At 43.1% G+C, this 17,761-nt stretch overlaps 1 protein-coding gene across 1 annotated transcript in view; it reads left to right on the top strand.

Moving 5' to 3' along the window:
• Positions 1–6,712: 6,712 nt before the first annotated feature.
• The window catches only part of LOC116394169 (mastermind-like protein 3), a 16,378-nt gene continuing 5,329 nt past the window's right edge, over positions 6,713–17,761 (top strand). The window contains exons 1-2 of the mRNA XM_031867039.1: positions 6,713–14,993; positions 17,294–17,372. Of these exons, the coding sequence (XP_031722899.1) occupies positions 14,742–14,993; positions 17,294–17,372 (331 nt within the window). The 5' untranslated portion in view covers positions 6,713–14,741. The remainder of the gene's footprint in view (positions 14,994–17,293; positions 17,373–17,761) is intronic.

The raw sequence follows: 17,761 nt of genomic DNA, 5'->3' as shown, positions 1-17,761 counted from the left end.
TGGAGGCATAACATTTGTCTTCCAGGACAAACACACACACACACACATGCATACACACAAAAAATGTGGAACTTATCAATACACTGAGTCAATAATCTGGGATATCTCATCTGTTAAAGAAGCACCCTATTGTGCCACATGAAGGAGAGCGAGTCAGAGAAGAGAAATGAGGTGCAAGGATATCCCTTCTTCCATCGACAGCATGTTCTTGTCCTCCGGTTTCCTGAGGCTCAGAGAGAAGCAGAAAAGCAGATACGGAGTGAAATCAAGAGAACGGGCGATGTTACTGCCGCACTGGTGGTGTTACCTTCTCTGTTGGTCCCTGTAGATTTCCCTATCGCTCACTAACACCAGTACGGCACAGTTAAACACTTACACGCTCAGTGAGTCATTCAGTGCACTCTTTTACTCCCCCCCCCCCCCCACACACATCTCTTTCTCTCTCTCTCTTTTCCTCTAACTGTTTGAGGTCTAAATCCCTCCATACTCAGCGACTTAACCTCTCTCTTTCATTTCGCCCCCTTCGCTCGTGCTTGGATCTGCCAGTAACCATTAGCTGCAGCGTTTACTGTGTGTGTGAGTGTGTGTGTGTGTGTGTGTGTGTGTGTGATCAGTAAACTAATGCTTTGTCGAGTACCACGTTTCTGGCACGTGGCGAACCTCACAGCCAGAGTAAAACGCAGGAACTGCAAATGAGCTCTCAGCATAGGCAGAAACACATACACACGCTTCCTCTTTAACATCTCTCTCACATAAACAGAAGCATGAAGCCATGTGCACGTTACATGAACTTGTCAGCAGACACATATAACACAGGTCCAGTTATGCACAAACATACTGTGCCTCCGCACAATTGGATCACAGGATTTTCTTTTCTTTCCAAAATCTCCTTACCTTTTCATGGGCAGTGTAACGGGAGCTGCGATGTTGGATGGTGACTGCAGAAGACGATATACGATAGAACATTTACAAATTGTTCCGATCTTTTATTAAAGATTTTTACAATAATTGCAGAATTGTCATTCCCACCCATAAATCAAGCTACTATAACAACAACACAAATCAATCAAACTCATGTGATCGTGTGCCAGCTAGTGAGCCTTTTGGCCAGTAAAGACTAGATTTTGTTGCGTATGTGTTGTACCCTAACAATAGGCTTAATATTAGTTCGCTCAGGTTACCTAGCTACAGCGAATAAAATCTGCTGGCAACACAGACCTGCCACCATTGTGAACTGCGTGTGTGTCGTGCTTACTGTTGCACGGTATACCTCGTATGGGTATACCAAAAAAGTATCGCAATACCCTGTCGTTAAAAACAGCCAATCTTATTAGTACCGATACTTTACGAATGACTGTGTTTTAATAAGAGCTGTATTTATGAGTTGCGTCATTGTGCAACAGACATACTTCGACACATCCACCGCATCGCTGCTTATTTCGCTAAGAGGCAACTCAACAGAATAGTTTACTGTGTTGCTCGTACTTATGTCTGTAGCTACGTGTAGCTAATCAAAGTTAAGAGTTTTTCCAGTCCTGGTTGGATATTAAATGAATGAACATGAATATGGTACGATAACGCACTCCTTTTCCGCCTTGCATTGACATTGTCACCATATGTTATGTTTGTTTTTATTAATGAAACAAAAAGAAGAAACATTTAATTACGTGCTCTGTAATATACTTTTTCATTACTTTTCCGGATGTTTCAGATTTTTGCCACGGTATCATTTCCGCATCGATACCGAGATACTATACACAGGTATCGTATTGAAGTCATATTTTTGGTATCTTGACATCACTGACATTCCCAGGAAGTAGTAATTAAAAGAATTACGCAGAACTCTTCAGCCATACCACGCACACACAACCCTGCTTCTGTCTTTTCTTAGTAGCAATTATTAGAATACAGTCAGTGTTTAAAGATGACTTCCCCTCATTGACATGCCAGTGTGTGCATTATCTGAAGTGGTAAGAGCCTAAATGGGGCTTTTTAATTGTTAGTTTATGTGAAAGCTGCTCACTGCATGGGTAAACAGACGTCAGAACTTTATCCCCTGGGGTTAGCTCTTCTCTCTCTCTTTTTCTTCCTCTGTCTCTTTCACTTGATGGTTTCGGATAACTTCAGACCCACATCACTGCCACCTCCTCATCCCTCCCTCCATCTCTGGTCGTCTGTCTCTCCCCACCCATCTTTGTGGCTCCCTCCCTCTTTTCCTTCCCACCTCGTCCTCCTTCCCTCCCTTCCTCCCTACCTCCTCAGTTCCCTCCCACCCGGGCCATCAGGGTAGTGTGAATCCTTTGGTAAACGTCTGTTGCCTTGCAGAGCTTGTCAGTAAAGCCTGAGCTAATTAGCGGAATCACAGAATAATTAGTTTTTCTTCTTGTCGTTTAATTCCCACCACCCTCCATCACCCCATTCCTCTACTCCCACCTCGCCTTAGTTTTTCTGCTGTCAACAGCCAACACTGTAACTGAACTATACTGTCGCATTCCTTTACCTCATATCACTCTCTAAATATCTCACTTTCTCTTGATTTCTTTATCTACATCTCTCTCTGAATCCCTTGATTCGTCTCTTCCCTTCTCCTTCCTCTGTCTCTTTCTACACTTCACAATGCCTGCCTCGCTTCTACATCTGTCTCCTCTCTCCCCGTGGAGTGTTTTCCCGCCCACACCTTTTTCTCTATTGAGGTTTCTCTTGCTGTTGTTGACTTAAACACATGGCCGAGCTTGTTTTCTCACTCCGTGCCTTCCTCCCACTCTGCTTCCATCTTCCCCTCCCTCCTCTTTCTCTCTCTCCGGCGCACTCTTGTTTCTCCCTATAGCCAGTGTCTGTTTACACATCTATTTCCCCCTCTCGGTTGGCCGACAGTCCACTCCTTCAAAAATGATTTCCCCTATATATCCCTCCCCTCCTCCCTCAGCATCTCTTCATCTCCTCAGAGTGGCTGTTTGCTCCCTTCCTTTATCAACAGCTATCCCTCCACCCACCCTTCACTTGGTTCTCTCCCTCCTTCTTAACCACTCCTCAATTGCTCTTGTTTTGTAGAAATGATAAGGCGGCAGGAGAAGGGGTCTCTGGTCACAACTGCGGTAATTGACTCTTTATGGCTCAGTTTTGTGTGGAGAGCACTCCGGTTTCGTCTGGCTTAGCAGCCTCTCTACCAGAGCCCCACAACATCGTGTCAGCCAGTGAAGGTCTGCCATTATCTACACAGGTAGACTTTCAAAGAAGCAATATGTTAGCACACATGAACAGATGGATGCTCTGTGATGAACAATTCTGCATCTACAATCTGTTCATGCTTTAAGCTTTGCTCGAGGCACACCATTGAACTCATCATAAACACACATACTGTACACTGTATGTGTTATATGCTATATGCTATAGTTTTTCATATTTTATGAAACTTAAAATCAGTATTTTATATCAACAATAGAAGTGCATAATGTAAAGTGGTTCTAGTAGTGATGAACCCACGCTATTTAGTTCCTCTGTCATCATTCTGCTGTTTGCAGAAACCACGAAAAAGATCCGCTATACCAACCCGTTCTCACTTTGGCGTGTCTATTGCGACGCACACACCTGTAACGTTACACATGATGTCCAGAAGGCCGATGTTCGTTTCCCATGCAAATCTAAAAGCAAACGCTGACATTTCATCACATGAGTCATGAGTCGTGCGGTAGTCACGTACTTAGTCAAGTTCATTTCAACTAAACCTAACTAAGTGGTTTTGCTGCCTAAACCTAACTTCCTGCGAAGACAGAAGTTTATTTTGAAAAGACGCTGTGCATGTAATGAGGTTATATGGACACACCGTCACTGAGACGTGCAAAACTGACGCTAGAAGTAAGAGTGTTATTAGACGCATTGGTGTGAAAATGCGTTGGATGTACCAACTGTACGCTACCTGCCCAGCCCAAACAATGTTAGCAACTAGCTGATGAACGTAGTGGAGCATTTAGAAGCTAAAGAGACAGAGTTACACTGCTGTTTAAAATGTTGTTATCTCGTAACGCTACCTCAAAAGCTTTTTTCTTTCCAGTCAGATGGCTAAGAAGAGGACTTTCTCTATATTTTTGAATTGTCTGTCATGCTTTTAGGTTGTAGAAAAGTCCTCTTTACAAATAGATATTATTTTGTATGAAGGGTTTGTTAAAAAGTAAATTGTGTGTATTTGGAGAACAAAGTGCTGTACAAAGGTTCAACCAGATTGACAATTGAAAGGGCAAAAAAAGACGGAGATCCCTCTGAGCAACAGTTTAATAAGAAAAAAACGAAATTCGCAGTCATAGGTGAAAGAAATTGGAAATTTAGCATCAAAATGTGAGCAGATTTAGATTGAAACAGGTTTCTGTTTCAGTGTTTAGTCCTCTATAATGCCTGTAACAAGCTGGAATATTAACAGGTGTGTTGCCCAAGCAAAGCTTTTTAAAAACATCACAATAGAAATAGAGGGTTAGGTTAGAGGAATTGGATATATATATATATATATATATATATATATATATATATATATATATAAATATACAGTATATATGTACATATATTTATATATGAATATAAAACATCCTTTGCAATAGTATTATTTCTGGTACCTATTTTATATTAACCGTTTACTCCTCACACAAAATACTAATACGTTTTCGGCACATTAGTCATTTTTTTTTTCATAGTTTTGGTCAACAACTCAAAACATTTTTTGTCCAGTTTAAGTTGACGAAAAGTCATTTGTTTTTGTCTCAATGTTTTGTCAGCTATTTTTTAATTGTATCTTGTGTCAAATGTCCTATTTAGTCATCAGATTATATCGCACATCTCAGTCTAGTCTAGCCAAAAACAATAATTTTGTCATCTTTGCAAACTTCTTTCATTTCATATTAGATTTTATACACACCATCCCTTTATGAGAGCCGATTAGCACCGCCCCAAAAATAGTGTTAATCAACCACACAAACCAGACTTTACGTGTCATAGTAGCACAATAGAGAGAAGAGAGAGAGAGAAAGTTGGTTATATTTCAAACTACGTTTCAGTCTTGTCATTTTTACAATATTGCATGTTGATATTGTTACAGTTAGTGTTTATTGACATCGGTGCCGTCTCGTCACCATCACATTATATTCATGGAAAAAAAGGTCCTTAACGAACTTCTTTCATCATAGTTTTCGTAAACAAAATTGTTGTGTTAAGTCTGATACTGCTGGGCTAGCGCTGTTGATTTCAGTGCTGCAGGTAAAAAGACAAACACTTCCACAGTCCGTTGACTTGCATGGCTGTAAATGTGTTAGCATGGTGTTTGAAGATACCCCACCTTACAGATGTATAACAGGGAACACAGTGGATACTAGCTTTAAAGATTATTGAAACAATAGATGAGCTTTCAGCATCGTCAGTTGACTACAGACACACACCATATCATAGCCCTTTTGTTCAGTCTACAACTGTACACCTCTCTCTCTCGCTCTCTCTCTCTCTCTCTCTCTCTCTCTCTCTCTCTCTCTCTCTCTCCCTGTCCATCTGTTCTGCTGAGTCGTGCGATCAGAAGAGGGTCTATACATCACCTCTCCACCTCCCTTGGGACAACGCAGTGGAGGAGGGGAGAAAAGGAATGGGGGAGAGATGGGCTTGGTGTTTTCTCTCTCTCTCTCTCTCTTGTTGGTGACACAAACACATCCATGTACACATTTGTCTGCCTGTCTGTTTGCATGTGTGTAAGTTGGATTCGTGTTTTAGCTCCATTCGGAAGAGACCAGCACTCTCCATTTCCTACTTTTTGAGAACGGGCTGTTATCCGACGACTGATCGACACACACTCATAGAGGGTCACATTGACAGAGAGAGAGAGAGAGAGAGAGGGATGAAGAGAAAGAAAAAGAAAGTGAGAGACGAGGAAAGCAATAGAGGAACAGAGTGTGTGTGTGTGTGTGTGTGTGTGTGTGTGTGTGTGTGTGTGTGTGATTGATGGAAGGAGGGGTATCGCCAAACAAGCAGAGCAAAAGAGACAAACAGAGTGAAATGGAGAGAATTTGGAGAAACACACAGTAATGCACCGAATGTGGGAGGCAGGGAGGGAGGGAGGCAGACAGTGAGAGAGATGAGTAGAATGCAATAATGTGATAAAGCAGCTGAGGAATGGAGGTTTTTCTACACTCTGACGCTTTTAGTCCCATTTCTACTTTTTACGGCAGATTTCATCATATTACCAAAGGCCATTTTGGCTCTATTGTGGATAATAGGCTGCTGTGGAATTATTGCAGATGCTGGCTTAGATAATGGTATCTCTCTCTCGCTCTCGCTGTCTCACGCTGTCTCTGTTTCCATATTTCTGTCCCTTGCTCTGTCCCCCCTGCATTAGAGAGGGAGAGGTAAGGCAGAGGAGGTAAAGGAGGAGAGAGATTAACGGCATACAAAGATGGGCTGAGGTGAAGCTGAAGGGGCAGCGCACAGAAAGGAAGCTAAATGTGTAAGACAAAAGGAAGTAAGGATAGGTTGTGCACTCTAGATAACGTTTTCTGTGTGTGCGTTGACTGATTCCTTCTAATACAATAAGTGGACAAGAAAATTTGATTTATTCATCATTATATCCCTTTTCCAGGCCGAGTATCCAGCAGATATAAGGCCTACAGTATGTTTAAAAACAACAACCACAGGGTATATAAACAGTGTGTATGTATATATATATATATATATATATATATATACACACACATACAGTATGGAGTGTATGTAAGCACACCGCTACACTGGACTATCTCACTGGAATATGGTAGGATGGAGGGAAAGAGGGGTGGAGAAATCAAGATGGAGGTAGGGCGTAGAGGATGGAAGTGGAAGGCAGTCGGATGATGTGAAGACGAGAGAAGAAGGGGAGGGAAAAGGGGGGAGAGGAAAGAGCGCCTGAAGAAATGCAGAAAGAGAGAGATGGAGGGATGGAGGGAAGGGAAGGGGGAGCCTATTGCCCCGAGACTACGGCAGAGGGAAAAGAAAAGAGAGGGAGAGAGCAAGAGCAAAAGAGTGATAGCCTTACAGCAGCACCTAATGGCTTCTCTGGAGAGAGGGAGGGAGTGAAGAGGAGGAGAAGGCATAATGAGGGTGCTATGACAGAGGCAGAGATAGATTTAGAGAGGTAGATGAGGAGGGAGAGACAAAGAGAGGTGGAGGTTATACGGCCATTCGGTAAAGATGGAGTCAAAGGAACCAGGAGGAGAGAGTGAAATAGAGGAAAGCGGTAAATGGTGAAAGGGAGGGGGGAGGACGAAGGAGCAGAATGATAGCTGCTGCCGAGGCAGGGACGGATCCAGACGTTAAATGAGCTATAGAGGGAATAAAGACGGATGAGCGTAGATGTTGAAAAACAAATGTGAAACAGGTAGAAAACAGGTAGAAAAACAAATGAAAGCGGAGGTGAAGTAAGAAGGAAGAGGAGGAGGAGAAATAGAGAGTGAAGCACTGTCGGACGAATGAAGCAGGTGAGAAGAGGAAGCATCAGCCCTTGGGTGAACAAAGAAGAGGGGAATAAATGGAAGATGGATGGAGTCAAAGGGTGGACAGAGAACAAGGAAGGAAGGGCGGCGTAGGGCGAAGGAGTGGCTAGATGGAGGGATATGAGAAAAAATAAAGATGACTGAGAGAACGGTGGAAAAAGAGAGATTGAATGAGAGAAGGAGGGATAGATAGAGTGAGACCAAAAAGGAAGACAGGAGCACAGAGCGCGTGGTGAGACGGTGAAGGAGGACATTGAAGAGGAGGTTAATCAGAAAGATGGAGGATGGCTGGATGGATAAAAAGGCAGTTTACTGTCATGAGAGAGGGGGGGAGGGGGAGGTATGGAGGATGGACTGATGTGTGGAACTTATCTTTACCTCCATTAAGAGCCGTGTTATAGCACTGATCACAGCTGGGAATAATTCAAACCCTCTAGTTGGGAATTCTCTCCGGGAAGAGACCGAATGTGATAGCCTCCCATTCACAGTCACACACACAACAGGGCACACTCACCTCAGTGTTTGATTTCCTCTCGCTATCTATTTACTGCTATACCTCCAGCTACAAGCTTTGTACATTACCCTCAATACACATATATGTGCGCACATATACGCACAGTGGTAATAAAGCAGGTTGTGGTGTGAAAGCGCTCAGTGATGGAGAGAGAAAGAGAAAGAGCAGTCCACCTGCTGTTGCTCTATGTTGTCACTCAGACGTACCATTCTCAGCCACCATGATTAGATTACACAGAAATACCTCAGACACACACACACTATTCTCCTGTTTTTTAAATACAGACACACTCTCCCAGACATGTCCTCTCGCCCGTGTGCGCACGTGTGTCTTTAAGGTCTCCATGGTGACCGTTTCCAGGGTGATTTACTATAGCACCTGGTCCCTCTCAGGGTGGTACACTTGTCTGCTCGCCACAATCGCTCCCCGGCCACCAATGATCTCATCCCTTTTGCTCGGCTCACACTCCCGCCTCCTCGCTTGTTGTCACGAGCGTGATTTACTCCTGTCGTCTGTCCTCTCACCGCTCGTCGTACTCCGCTGTCTGCAACCGTTTATCCCCCTCAGTAATAACATTCATAAGAGGGAAATCATGTGGAGCTAAGTGCAAAGCAAGTCCTCAGAAACAGTGTCTTAACTGCTTCACTGGATCCAAACAAACAACAGTGAGAAAGATGGCCTGAAACAATATGTAATGATTAGTTCTAGGAGTTAGATTAGGAAATTTAAACAATAAATCCTCTTTTTAAATCCAGGCTATAGAACAAGACTCAGCGGCCAATTCGCAAAGAAGATATTGCGACCGCTGATAGTGCCATGAATTGCGCTTTATTTGCAACCGCTATCTGCCCTTCTCAAGGTTGCGCTAATGATATTTCAGTGTAAACGGGCCCATAAAGTTGTGCAGCTGCAATTTTCCCCAGTGATTACACAATTTATGTTTGTCTTATTTGCACAGGCTTAGCTGCACTCTTTTTGTGAACTGCCCCTCAGACTCTATGACTATACTATACAGACACAGTGGTGCTTTGAGCTAAATGCTAACTTTGCAAACTTAGCAACTTGCACACATTCTCACAATGACAGAGGTAACATGCAGATGTTTAGCAGGTATATTGCTTTCCATGTACACCATCATAGTTTTGCGTGTTAGCACGATAACATGATTTAGTTTTACTGTTCATGTTCATAAAGATATTGAACAAATTCACATTTTTAATCAGGGACTATCCAGGGATAAATGTTGCAAATTAGTTTTGTGTCATCAGTCTATAGAGTGAATATGAAATGCTTACTATGTCTGTAACTATAAAGACAAACATGGATAACACGTCTTTGTTTGGGTAAATTGTAATTTTAGGAATGTCATGCTACATGATTGCAAACACAAACTGACATTCCAGGCTCTGTGCTGTCTGTGGGTGGCATCCCGTGTATGTCGAGAAATGCCTTGTTCAGAGTTACTGTGAGTCTGTTAAGCACAGTGCCTCCACACAGCTACAGGGATTCATTTTCTTAAATTGATCCCCTCCTGCATGCCGACATGCATTTCACAGCATCCCTGCATGGCAACATGTTTGTTCATATATGGTTAAAGGATGATCTCAAGAAAACCTGTTAACCCAGTCTATTGTTTTTGAGAAGTAAGGGGTTATGTGCATTGCCCTTTAAATCCTATATGTGTGTGTGTGTGTGTGTGTGTGTGTGTGTGTGTGTGTGTGTGTGTGTGTGAGTGAGTGAGTGCGAGAGAGACATTCAGAAATAGGCCAGTTAGGGTTTAGAGCAGAGAGATGTTAAGAGATTAAACAGACCTCTGTGGGGAGCAAGACTCCTCTCCAGCAGTTTAAATATAACTCTCTTCAGGGACTGACTGTGTGTGTGTGTGTGTGTGTGTGTGTGTGTGTGTGTGTGTGTGTGTATTTGAGGGGGTGGGGTTTGAGTAGGTGGGTGGATGTGTTCGACATAACTGGTGGCTAGGAATCAAACCACTGGCTTTTGACTAGCAGCTATCCTTGTTACTGTGTGTGTAAGTCTGTGTGCGTGTGTGCGTGTGTATGTGTGTGTGTGTGCGTGTGTGTGTCAAAGTGATGTCTTCTTTACCTTTGGCGCTGGGGGGATAGTTTGATACTGTGAGGTCTGGCTCCACCATCTGCTGTGTGTATGTGTTTAGCATGTACATGTGTCGTTATGGTTGTGTGTCAGGTGCTGCATACTTATGTTTTAACCATGCGCTCTAATACACAACACATGTTTGTTTGTTTTCTTCGACAACAAATACTTTATGCTTCAACTCGACATCTACCATGTTCAGCACAGACAAACTGAGAATGTATGCTGACTCATGTCCTGTCATCTTAGTAGATGACTTAAAGGTATACTATCCAACATTTACGTATGAAATGTCTTAAAACGACTAGACATTTGTCTAATCATGTTTTGTTGATTTGTGTACTTTCACAAATATTTCCAAACCTGGAGAAATCTATAATTTTGTTCAAGGTAACTGTGTTTTATTTAGTCACCTGTTAATGGCGTCATATGTCCTTTATTCCCTCAAGTTGCTCTAACTTCCGGATGATATGTCAGCGAGTGAAGCAAGTCAACTCTCTTGTTTACCGTTGAATTGAATTGAATTTGCCACATACCGTTAGCTACAGTAGCTGTATGGGTAGTCGACTCATCTAATGTAATGTTACATTAGGTGCAAGTTATCTACTACTTGTGGCTATTTCATTACAATGTAATGACATAACAAGAATAACTGTGACTGAAAGTAACGTGAATAAAACTTTAATACATTACGTCATCCGTGAACATGATTTCAGCCTGAGTCACGTAACATTTTCATCAACAATGGTGGTGGTTTAACAATAAAGACAACAACTCCCATGATCCATCGCTGCTTCACAACTTCATCAAAGTACATCTTTTGTTTTTGTTTTAATTACGGCGATTGCATGAGAGTCGATGGAGCACAACCGGTTAATACCATTTTCACAGATGTCATGAAGTAAAACTATTAAACTATGTGATTATGTAAAGTGGCTGCTTTGTATTGTTGAGTATGGTACTATAGATTGTGTATTATATAATCTACAATACTGTATACTGTAGCGGTAGCTTGTCCCTCCCTCCATGCATTGACAAATATAACCATGACAGCCTTTATATTCGTCTTTTTATTCATCCTACATACATCAATACTTGCTATCTACACATTTATTGATTCCGGCTGGATGTCAATGCTGAAACTACATTCCAGCTCACACTTTCTGTGAGACGAGCCGTCCGATTCTTACCAGTGTCTTTCAAAGCATTTTGATTTGCATATTTCTACAGACGTCACCAGCAGGGTCAGAGTGCGAGGTCAACCAGTGTGAAGCTCAAGGACATTCAGACGCTGATTAGCGCGCGCTGTGAAAGAGATGTGAACCTGTGACCTTCCATCTTTAGCTCACTCCATGCATCTGTCTCACAAACCAGCATCTGCTGCAACATCCAGCAAACTTCCAAATGCAGAATCCCCAAAAAAGAACACACAGATGTACTTCCTGTTCACTTTCTCGGTCTGATGGCAGCCGTAGTCTGCGTAAGAGTCTAATGAAGCATCCCCTCATCCATCCAGCCCTCACTCTCTGTTTCCTCTCTGCTCTCCTCTTCACACACACCCCCCCCCCTTTCTTCTCTTACACAAGTGGGTGACAGATGTGAGCCACTCTGGAGAGCACACAGACACCCAGCACTCTGCTGCCAGGCGCCGCTGCTCTTATAGGCTCTGTGTGTGTGTGTGTGTGTGTGTGTGTGTGTGTGTGTGTGTGTGTGTGTGTATACGCATGATGTGCAGTTGTGTTTCACCAAAGGCCTTTATGCATGAACTGTAAGGCATCGTGTAGTGCTGTAGTAGTCTGTCCATCTGTGTTTGTCTTTGGTTTCTGAATGTGGTTGCTGTATTGTGTGCGTGTGTGTGTGTCAGGCTGAACATTGCTGTGTGTTAAACACATACACACATCGAATAAAGTAGACACTCATTTCTGCTCCATGAGACATAGGAATGAAATGGACAATCTCTCACACTAGTTCTTCCCCCACCCTCTCACTTACACACATGCACACACACATTTCCGCTCACTTCGTGTGTAATGTAATCACCTGGGCTCTCCATGCTTCCTAACTCAATAACGCTGACAGCCTCCACCACACACATACACACATGCGCGCGCACACACACACAAACAAACACACACACATACGTCCTCCGGAACAACCTGTGATACATTCACCTCTCCTTTCATTTTATCCGCTCTGATCCTTCCTGCTTCAAACTTTACAAACTTTTCAAATTTTACAATTTGTAGTAGCTGATGCAGTTTCAAACTCTGTTTCTCTGTTCCTCCTGTAGTCAGGAGCAAGCCACTGAGTCTCATTAGCTGCTGACCCATTTCTGTTGAAGAGCAAGGAACTTGGGACTGACTCGAGCCAGTCTAAGATGCCGGAACGAAGCGTCTGGGGGGCGGACGGAGAAACAGATGCAAAGACAGGCGATACTGTATATGCTCTTTGTTACATTATTCAACAACAGCCATGAGTTAGGACAGAGAGAATCAAATATGTACTGATAAACCCAGAAAGAAGAGGTTGAAAGCCAAAGTAAAATTGGAGGATAAATGTGAGTCTGTTTGTGGAGGGTGACCAGGCACGGTGGCCATAACCGCTCCTTCGAGCGCCATCTGCTCCTCGCCGCAGCAACCGTTGCCAGGGTACCTGCTCTCCTCCCCTATAGCCCACCTTTCACTCCTCCTCTTTTGGCTCGTCACCTCCTCGTTTCCTCCTCTTTTTTCTCCCACAACAAGATTTCCTCTGCTTTTCCCCTCTTTTTTTCAAATTCTACCTTCTCTCTTTCCTCACACATGTTCTTTTCTTTTCCCTTCAATTAATTTGAGGATACCTGCTTTCTATTCAAGTTTTATTGGCGTGACATTCAATTCAGTGTATATTAGCAACGCTTCAGCAAATTACTAATATCACTGAAGTACTAGTGATCCTTTCCCTCATGTGCTTCTCTCTTTGCCTTTATTTAACTCTATACAGAGCATACATGCTTTAGTTTTAGTCATTTCTTCAGCTATAACTGCTAATCTGCTACTACACGGCAACACACACACACCACCTCCACCAAAATCTTTAATTCTCTCAGACTTTCCCCCTCCTCCTTCCTTTAAAATCCATCTCTCTTCCGTTCCTTCGTTCCCTGGCAATTGTGCGGACATGACTCAGGGCCCCCTGTCTACAGAGAGGAAGAGAGAGAACCAGAGAAAGAGTGGAGAAAGGAGTTTGATGGTGGGGTGTTTAGAGGGAAGGGAAGAAAAGAGTGAGTGGGGGAGAGGGAGAGATCGTAGATCAGAACCGTCATGATTGAGCCATCTGCTGAGAGGAGGCCAGTGAGACTCAAACAAACACACGCACACACACACACACACACATATACACACACACACACATGCATGCTTAAAGATCACCACTGCCACCCGTTGGTCATTTTCTGACACTACGCCTCCTCTTTCCCCTCTCTGCTCCTTTCTTACACTGTCTCACTGCCGTCCGGTAAGAACATGCCAACCGGAGATGAGACACGTAGCTCTGAATATCGATCAGTCTGGTCTGGCTGTCTGGTGAGCCAGTCTTAAGCAGCCGATTCTGTTTGCTCCACTGGGTTGTGCTCTAATATATGAGGTTTATCTCCACCTAACTCCTTTCTAAGAAAAGCGGAGCCTCAATACGGATTATGAGGCTTTGGCTCTTTCAAAACATATTGAGTATAGTGATATGTTACAGACTCTTGCCAATGCTACGATGCGCTGCTGTAATCCCGCTTTTGCTGTTTCATTCTTGTTTGTTCTTGCCCTGCAGTTAAATGTGATTTGTTGTACACTGTCTGTTCCTCTGTGTGGCTGTGTGTGTTGTTGCATTTTTACGTGTGCAAACACTCTTTACTGGCCTGAATTGTTCTTTCTTCTCCTCTTTTACTGCCGGCAGGCCTAAACGATGTCCAGTCTCGTTCAGCTGTCTAACCTTTAATAGATTCATAAACGCTCCCCTCCCATTGGCCAGAGCAGGCCATTTCATCCTATTAGAGATTAGCATATGGCTGAGTGGAGGAGGAAGTGCTCTTTATATGCTAATGAGGAGATAATGTATGCAGCGAGGACCAACCAATGTCCCATTGGGAGGACTCAGGGTGGCCCGACGAGCTGAATCTTGAGGCAGTCCTGTCTTTATCTTGTATTTCACTCTCATTCACAGACAGCTGGATTGTGTTTTTGTGAGTTATCATACAGCATAATGGCTCCGTACGGTTGTATGCCTAAATCAGACCGTGCAACGGTGTCACTGTGGATGGCAACAATGCTGGGAGTGTTCTGAATATGCATTCTCTCTGTACCTGATCTCATTGTGAGCCATTCACTTGCGATAAAGAGCAGTAACAAAGGCACTGAAGAGGAGGTTTAAATAGTTTGAAATGGTTTTGTTTGGTTTTAGCCTTTAGCCTTCCACTAATGGAGATAAGAGTGGTGTCAATCTTCTCCCATAACTCTTGGCAATAAATCAAATGAGTGTATATCCCAACATGTTTATCTATTCCTTTGACTTGCTTTCTTGATAAGTGATTGTTCAACAGTCCATCTGACCCAGTGGCCCCCTCTTCTCTGTCGCTACAGGAACAAGGTGTAGTGGGAATGTCACGACCACCAGGAGCCATCCCACCTCCTCACCCTGTTGGGGGCGTGGCCTCAGGGGTTTGCCCCAACCAGGGGTCAGGACCACCTCCGGGTTACGTGGGCAACCAGCAGCAAGCAGCCATGATGAAACAGATGATGGCGATGGAGCAGGAAAAGAGGGCGCAGATGCAAATGATGGAGCAGCAAAAACAGCAGCTCTTCAGAGAGCAGAGACAACAGCAGCAGCAGCAGCAACTACTGGCCGAGCAGGTGAGTGTTTTTAAATCAGTGCGCTCATAGCATAATGGTAGTGTGATGGTGTGGTGATCAAACAAAACGGATAGGCCTCATGCATTCATTTCTAATTTTGTTTGTTCATACATTCCTGTATATGTGTCTGTCTGCAGCTCTAACAAGAGCAGCTCATCCTCTCCTCTTCCTTACTGTTGTCTGGTTGCATGTATAATTACCGTCAACCAGCCCCCTCTTCACCACTTTCTTTTCATCTCTGCAACGTGTGTGTGTGTGCATGTGCATGTGTGTGTTCTTGCCACATGCCACCTGCTGTGATAATGTGGTGTTTTTTTTCTCTCTCTGTGAGGGAATCAAGTGTTAAAGAGTTCTGAACTCTGGAGTCACCACCCACTATGTTGGTTTTAATTGGATCTGCAAAAACATACACAGACACACAAATATAGGTGTCTGAAAGGAAACACGTCCTGCTGGGGTTTAGTGTATGTTGCTAAATGGATATCATACCATTTAAATGAGCAACACCTTCTGCTTTCCAGGCACACATTCAGTTTTTTCCATTTCATTTTCTATACCTGCACCACAATTATGGCTACGATAGAGCATCAGGGCTGCCTTACGTTTCCCGTTTCATTATTATTTGTGTAAGAGAGCATCATGCAGATACTGTACACTCATCTCTGAAAGCACAGCTCTGTCTCTCTCTACTATACCAAACATCCGTCTCTACTGTACCAAACATATGTCTCACCTCTACTATAAACATCTGTTTGGGGCTACCGTGGCTCACTGGGTTAAGAGGGTTGTCTGGGAACTGGAAGGTCAACGGTTCGATCCTCGACTGGGACGTGTCACGTGTCGAAGTGTACCTGAGCAATACACTGAACCCCAGGCTCCCCGGGCGCCTGTCATTGGCAGCCCACTGCTCCCAATGTATATACAGGGATGGGTCAAATGCAGAGACAAATTTCCCACTTAAAGGGATCAATATAGTACAATAAATTAAAAAAAAAAAAAAAAATCTGTATGGACCAAACATCTGTCTCACCTCTATTGTACCAAACATCTGTCGTAAGCCTACTGTACCAAACATCGGTCTTAAACCTACTGTACTACACGAAACATCTGTCTTAACCCTACTGTACCAAACATCGGGCTTACCTCTACTGTACCAAACATCTGTCTCTACTGTACCAAACATCGGTCTTACCTCTACTGTACCAAACATCTGTCTCTACTGTACCAAACATCGGTCTTACCTCTACTGTACCAAACATCTGTCTCTACTGTACCAAACATCTGTCTTAACCCTACTGTACCAAACATCTGTCTTAACCCTATTGTACCAAACATCAGTCTTACCTCTACTGTAGCAAACATCTGTCTTAACCCTACTGTACCAAACATCTGTCTTAACCCTACTGTACCAAACATCGGTCTTAACCCTACTGTACCAAACATCGGTCTTACCTCTACTGTAGCAAACATCGGTCTTAACCCTACTGTACCAAACATCCATCTATACTGTACCTAAAATATGTCTCAACTCTTCTGTATCAAAACATCTGTATGGACTAAACATCTGTCACACCTCTACTGTACCAAACATTGGTCGGTCTTTACTGTACCAAACATCTGTCTTAACCCTACTGTATCAAACATCTGTCTTAATCCTACTGTATCAAACATCTGTCTTAACCCTACTGTACCAAACATCGGTCTTACCTCTACTGTAGAAAAACATTCATCTCTACTGTACCTAACATGTCTCATCTCTACTTCTGTATGGACCAAAACATCTATCACATCTCTACTGTACCAAACATCCGTCAAAACTATACCACACATCTGTGTCAACTAAACCAAACATCTGCCTCACCTCTACTGCACGAAACATCTGTCTCTACTGTATCACACATCTGTCTTAATGTATATCTACCAATATCATTTATACTAGACTAATGATTTAAATGAATTATCATCTATCAAAATTAAAAGTGAATGAAGGCTTTGCACCCTTCGTAGTATTTGATGATAACAAATCAGGCAAATATGTTTGCCCACAATTAATCTCTAGTGACCAAAAGCCTGGTTTTGTTGTTATATACTAGCTCTGGAGCTAAGACTTCAGTGTGCATTTTGTTCATAAAATCTGTTTTGTTTAACTGTTCTTTCTGTGTGACCCTTTTCATGTCTATATTCCATTATGATACCAAATCCTGAATTCATGAAATAGATATGAAGGCATGTAACTCATTGCTAATCTCAACAATTGTGTGTGTGTGTGTGTGTGTGTGTGTGTGTGTGTGTGTGTGTAGCTCCAGCAGCAGCAGCATCTCCCCAGACAGATGGGGCAAGGCCAGAGGAATCCATACCCCCAAGTCAATCAGTACCAAGGTGAGACACACAAACATGTATCCATTTTGTCTGTGCAACAAAGCACACAAGTTGTGCAAAAACCAAAGAATAGGCAGCACCCCAATAGATTTTCTAATAAACAAGGCAATATCTGACCTAAATTCTTCAGCATTTTATTGATGGTCAATCAGTTTTTAGTTACACAAACAAATAGCACATGCACACTTGGTCTGCAACGAGTATGGTATACATGGTTGAGAGCCAAGACGTTTAACAGATTTTACAGTTCACTCTCTGACATATTCAGAAACAGACACTTAAAAACATGTATGCAAACATCAGTTGACGCTCAGATGCTCTTCAGCCTCTTCCTCTCTCTGGCTCTCTCTCTCTCTCTCTCTCTCTCTCTCTCTCTCTCTCTCTCTCTC

The sequence above is a fragment of the Anarrhichthys ocellatus genome, unplaced genomic scaffold, assembly GCF_004355925.1.
Source record: "Anarrhichthys ocellatus isolate YVR2014 unplaced genomic scaffold, GSC_Weel_1.0 scaffold38, whole genome shotgun sequence".
Lineage (NCBI taxonomy): Eukaryota > Metazoa > Chordata > Actinopteri > Perciformes > Anarhichadidae > Anarrhichthys > Anarrhichthys ocellatus.
Note: the sequence above shows the minus strand (reverse complement) of the source record. Positions and strands in the feature narration are given on the sequence as shown.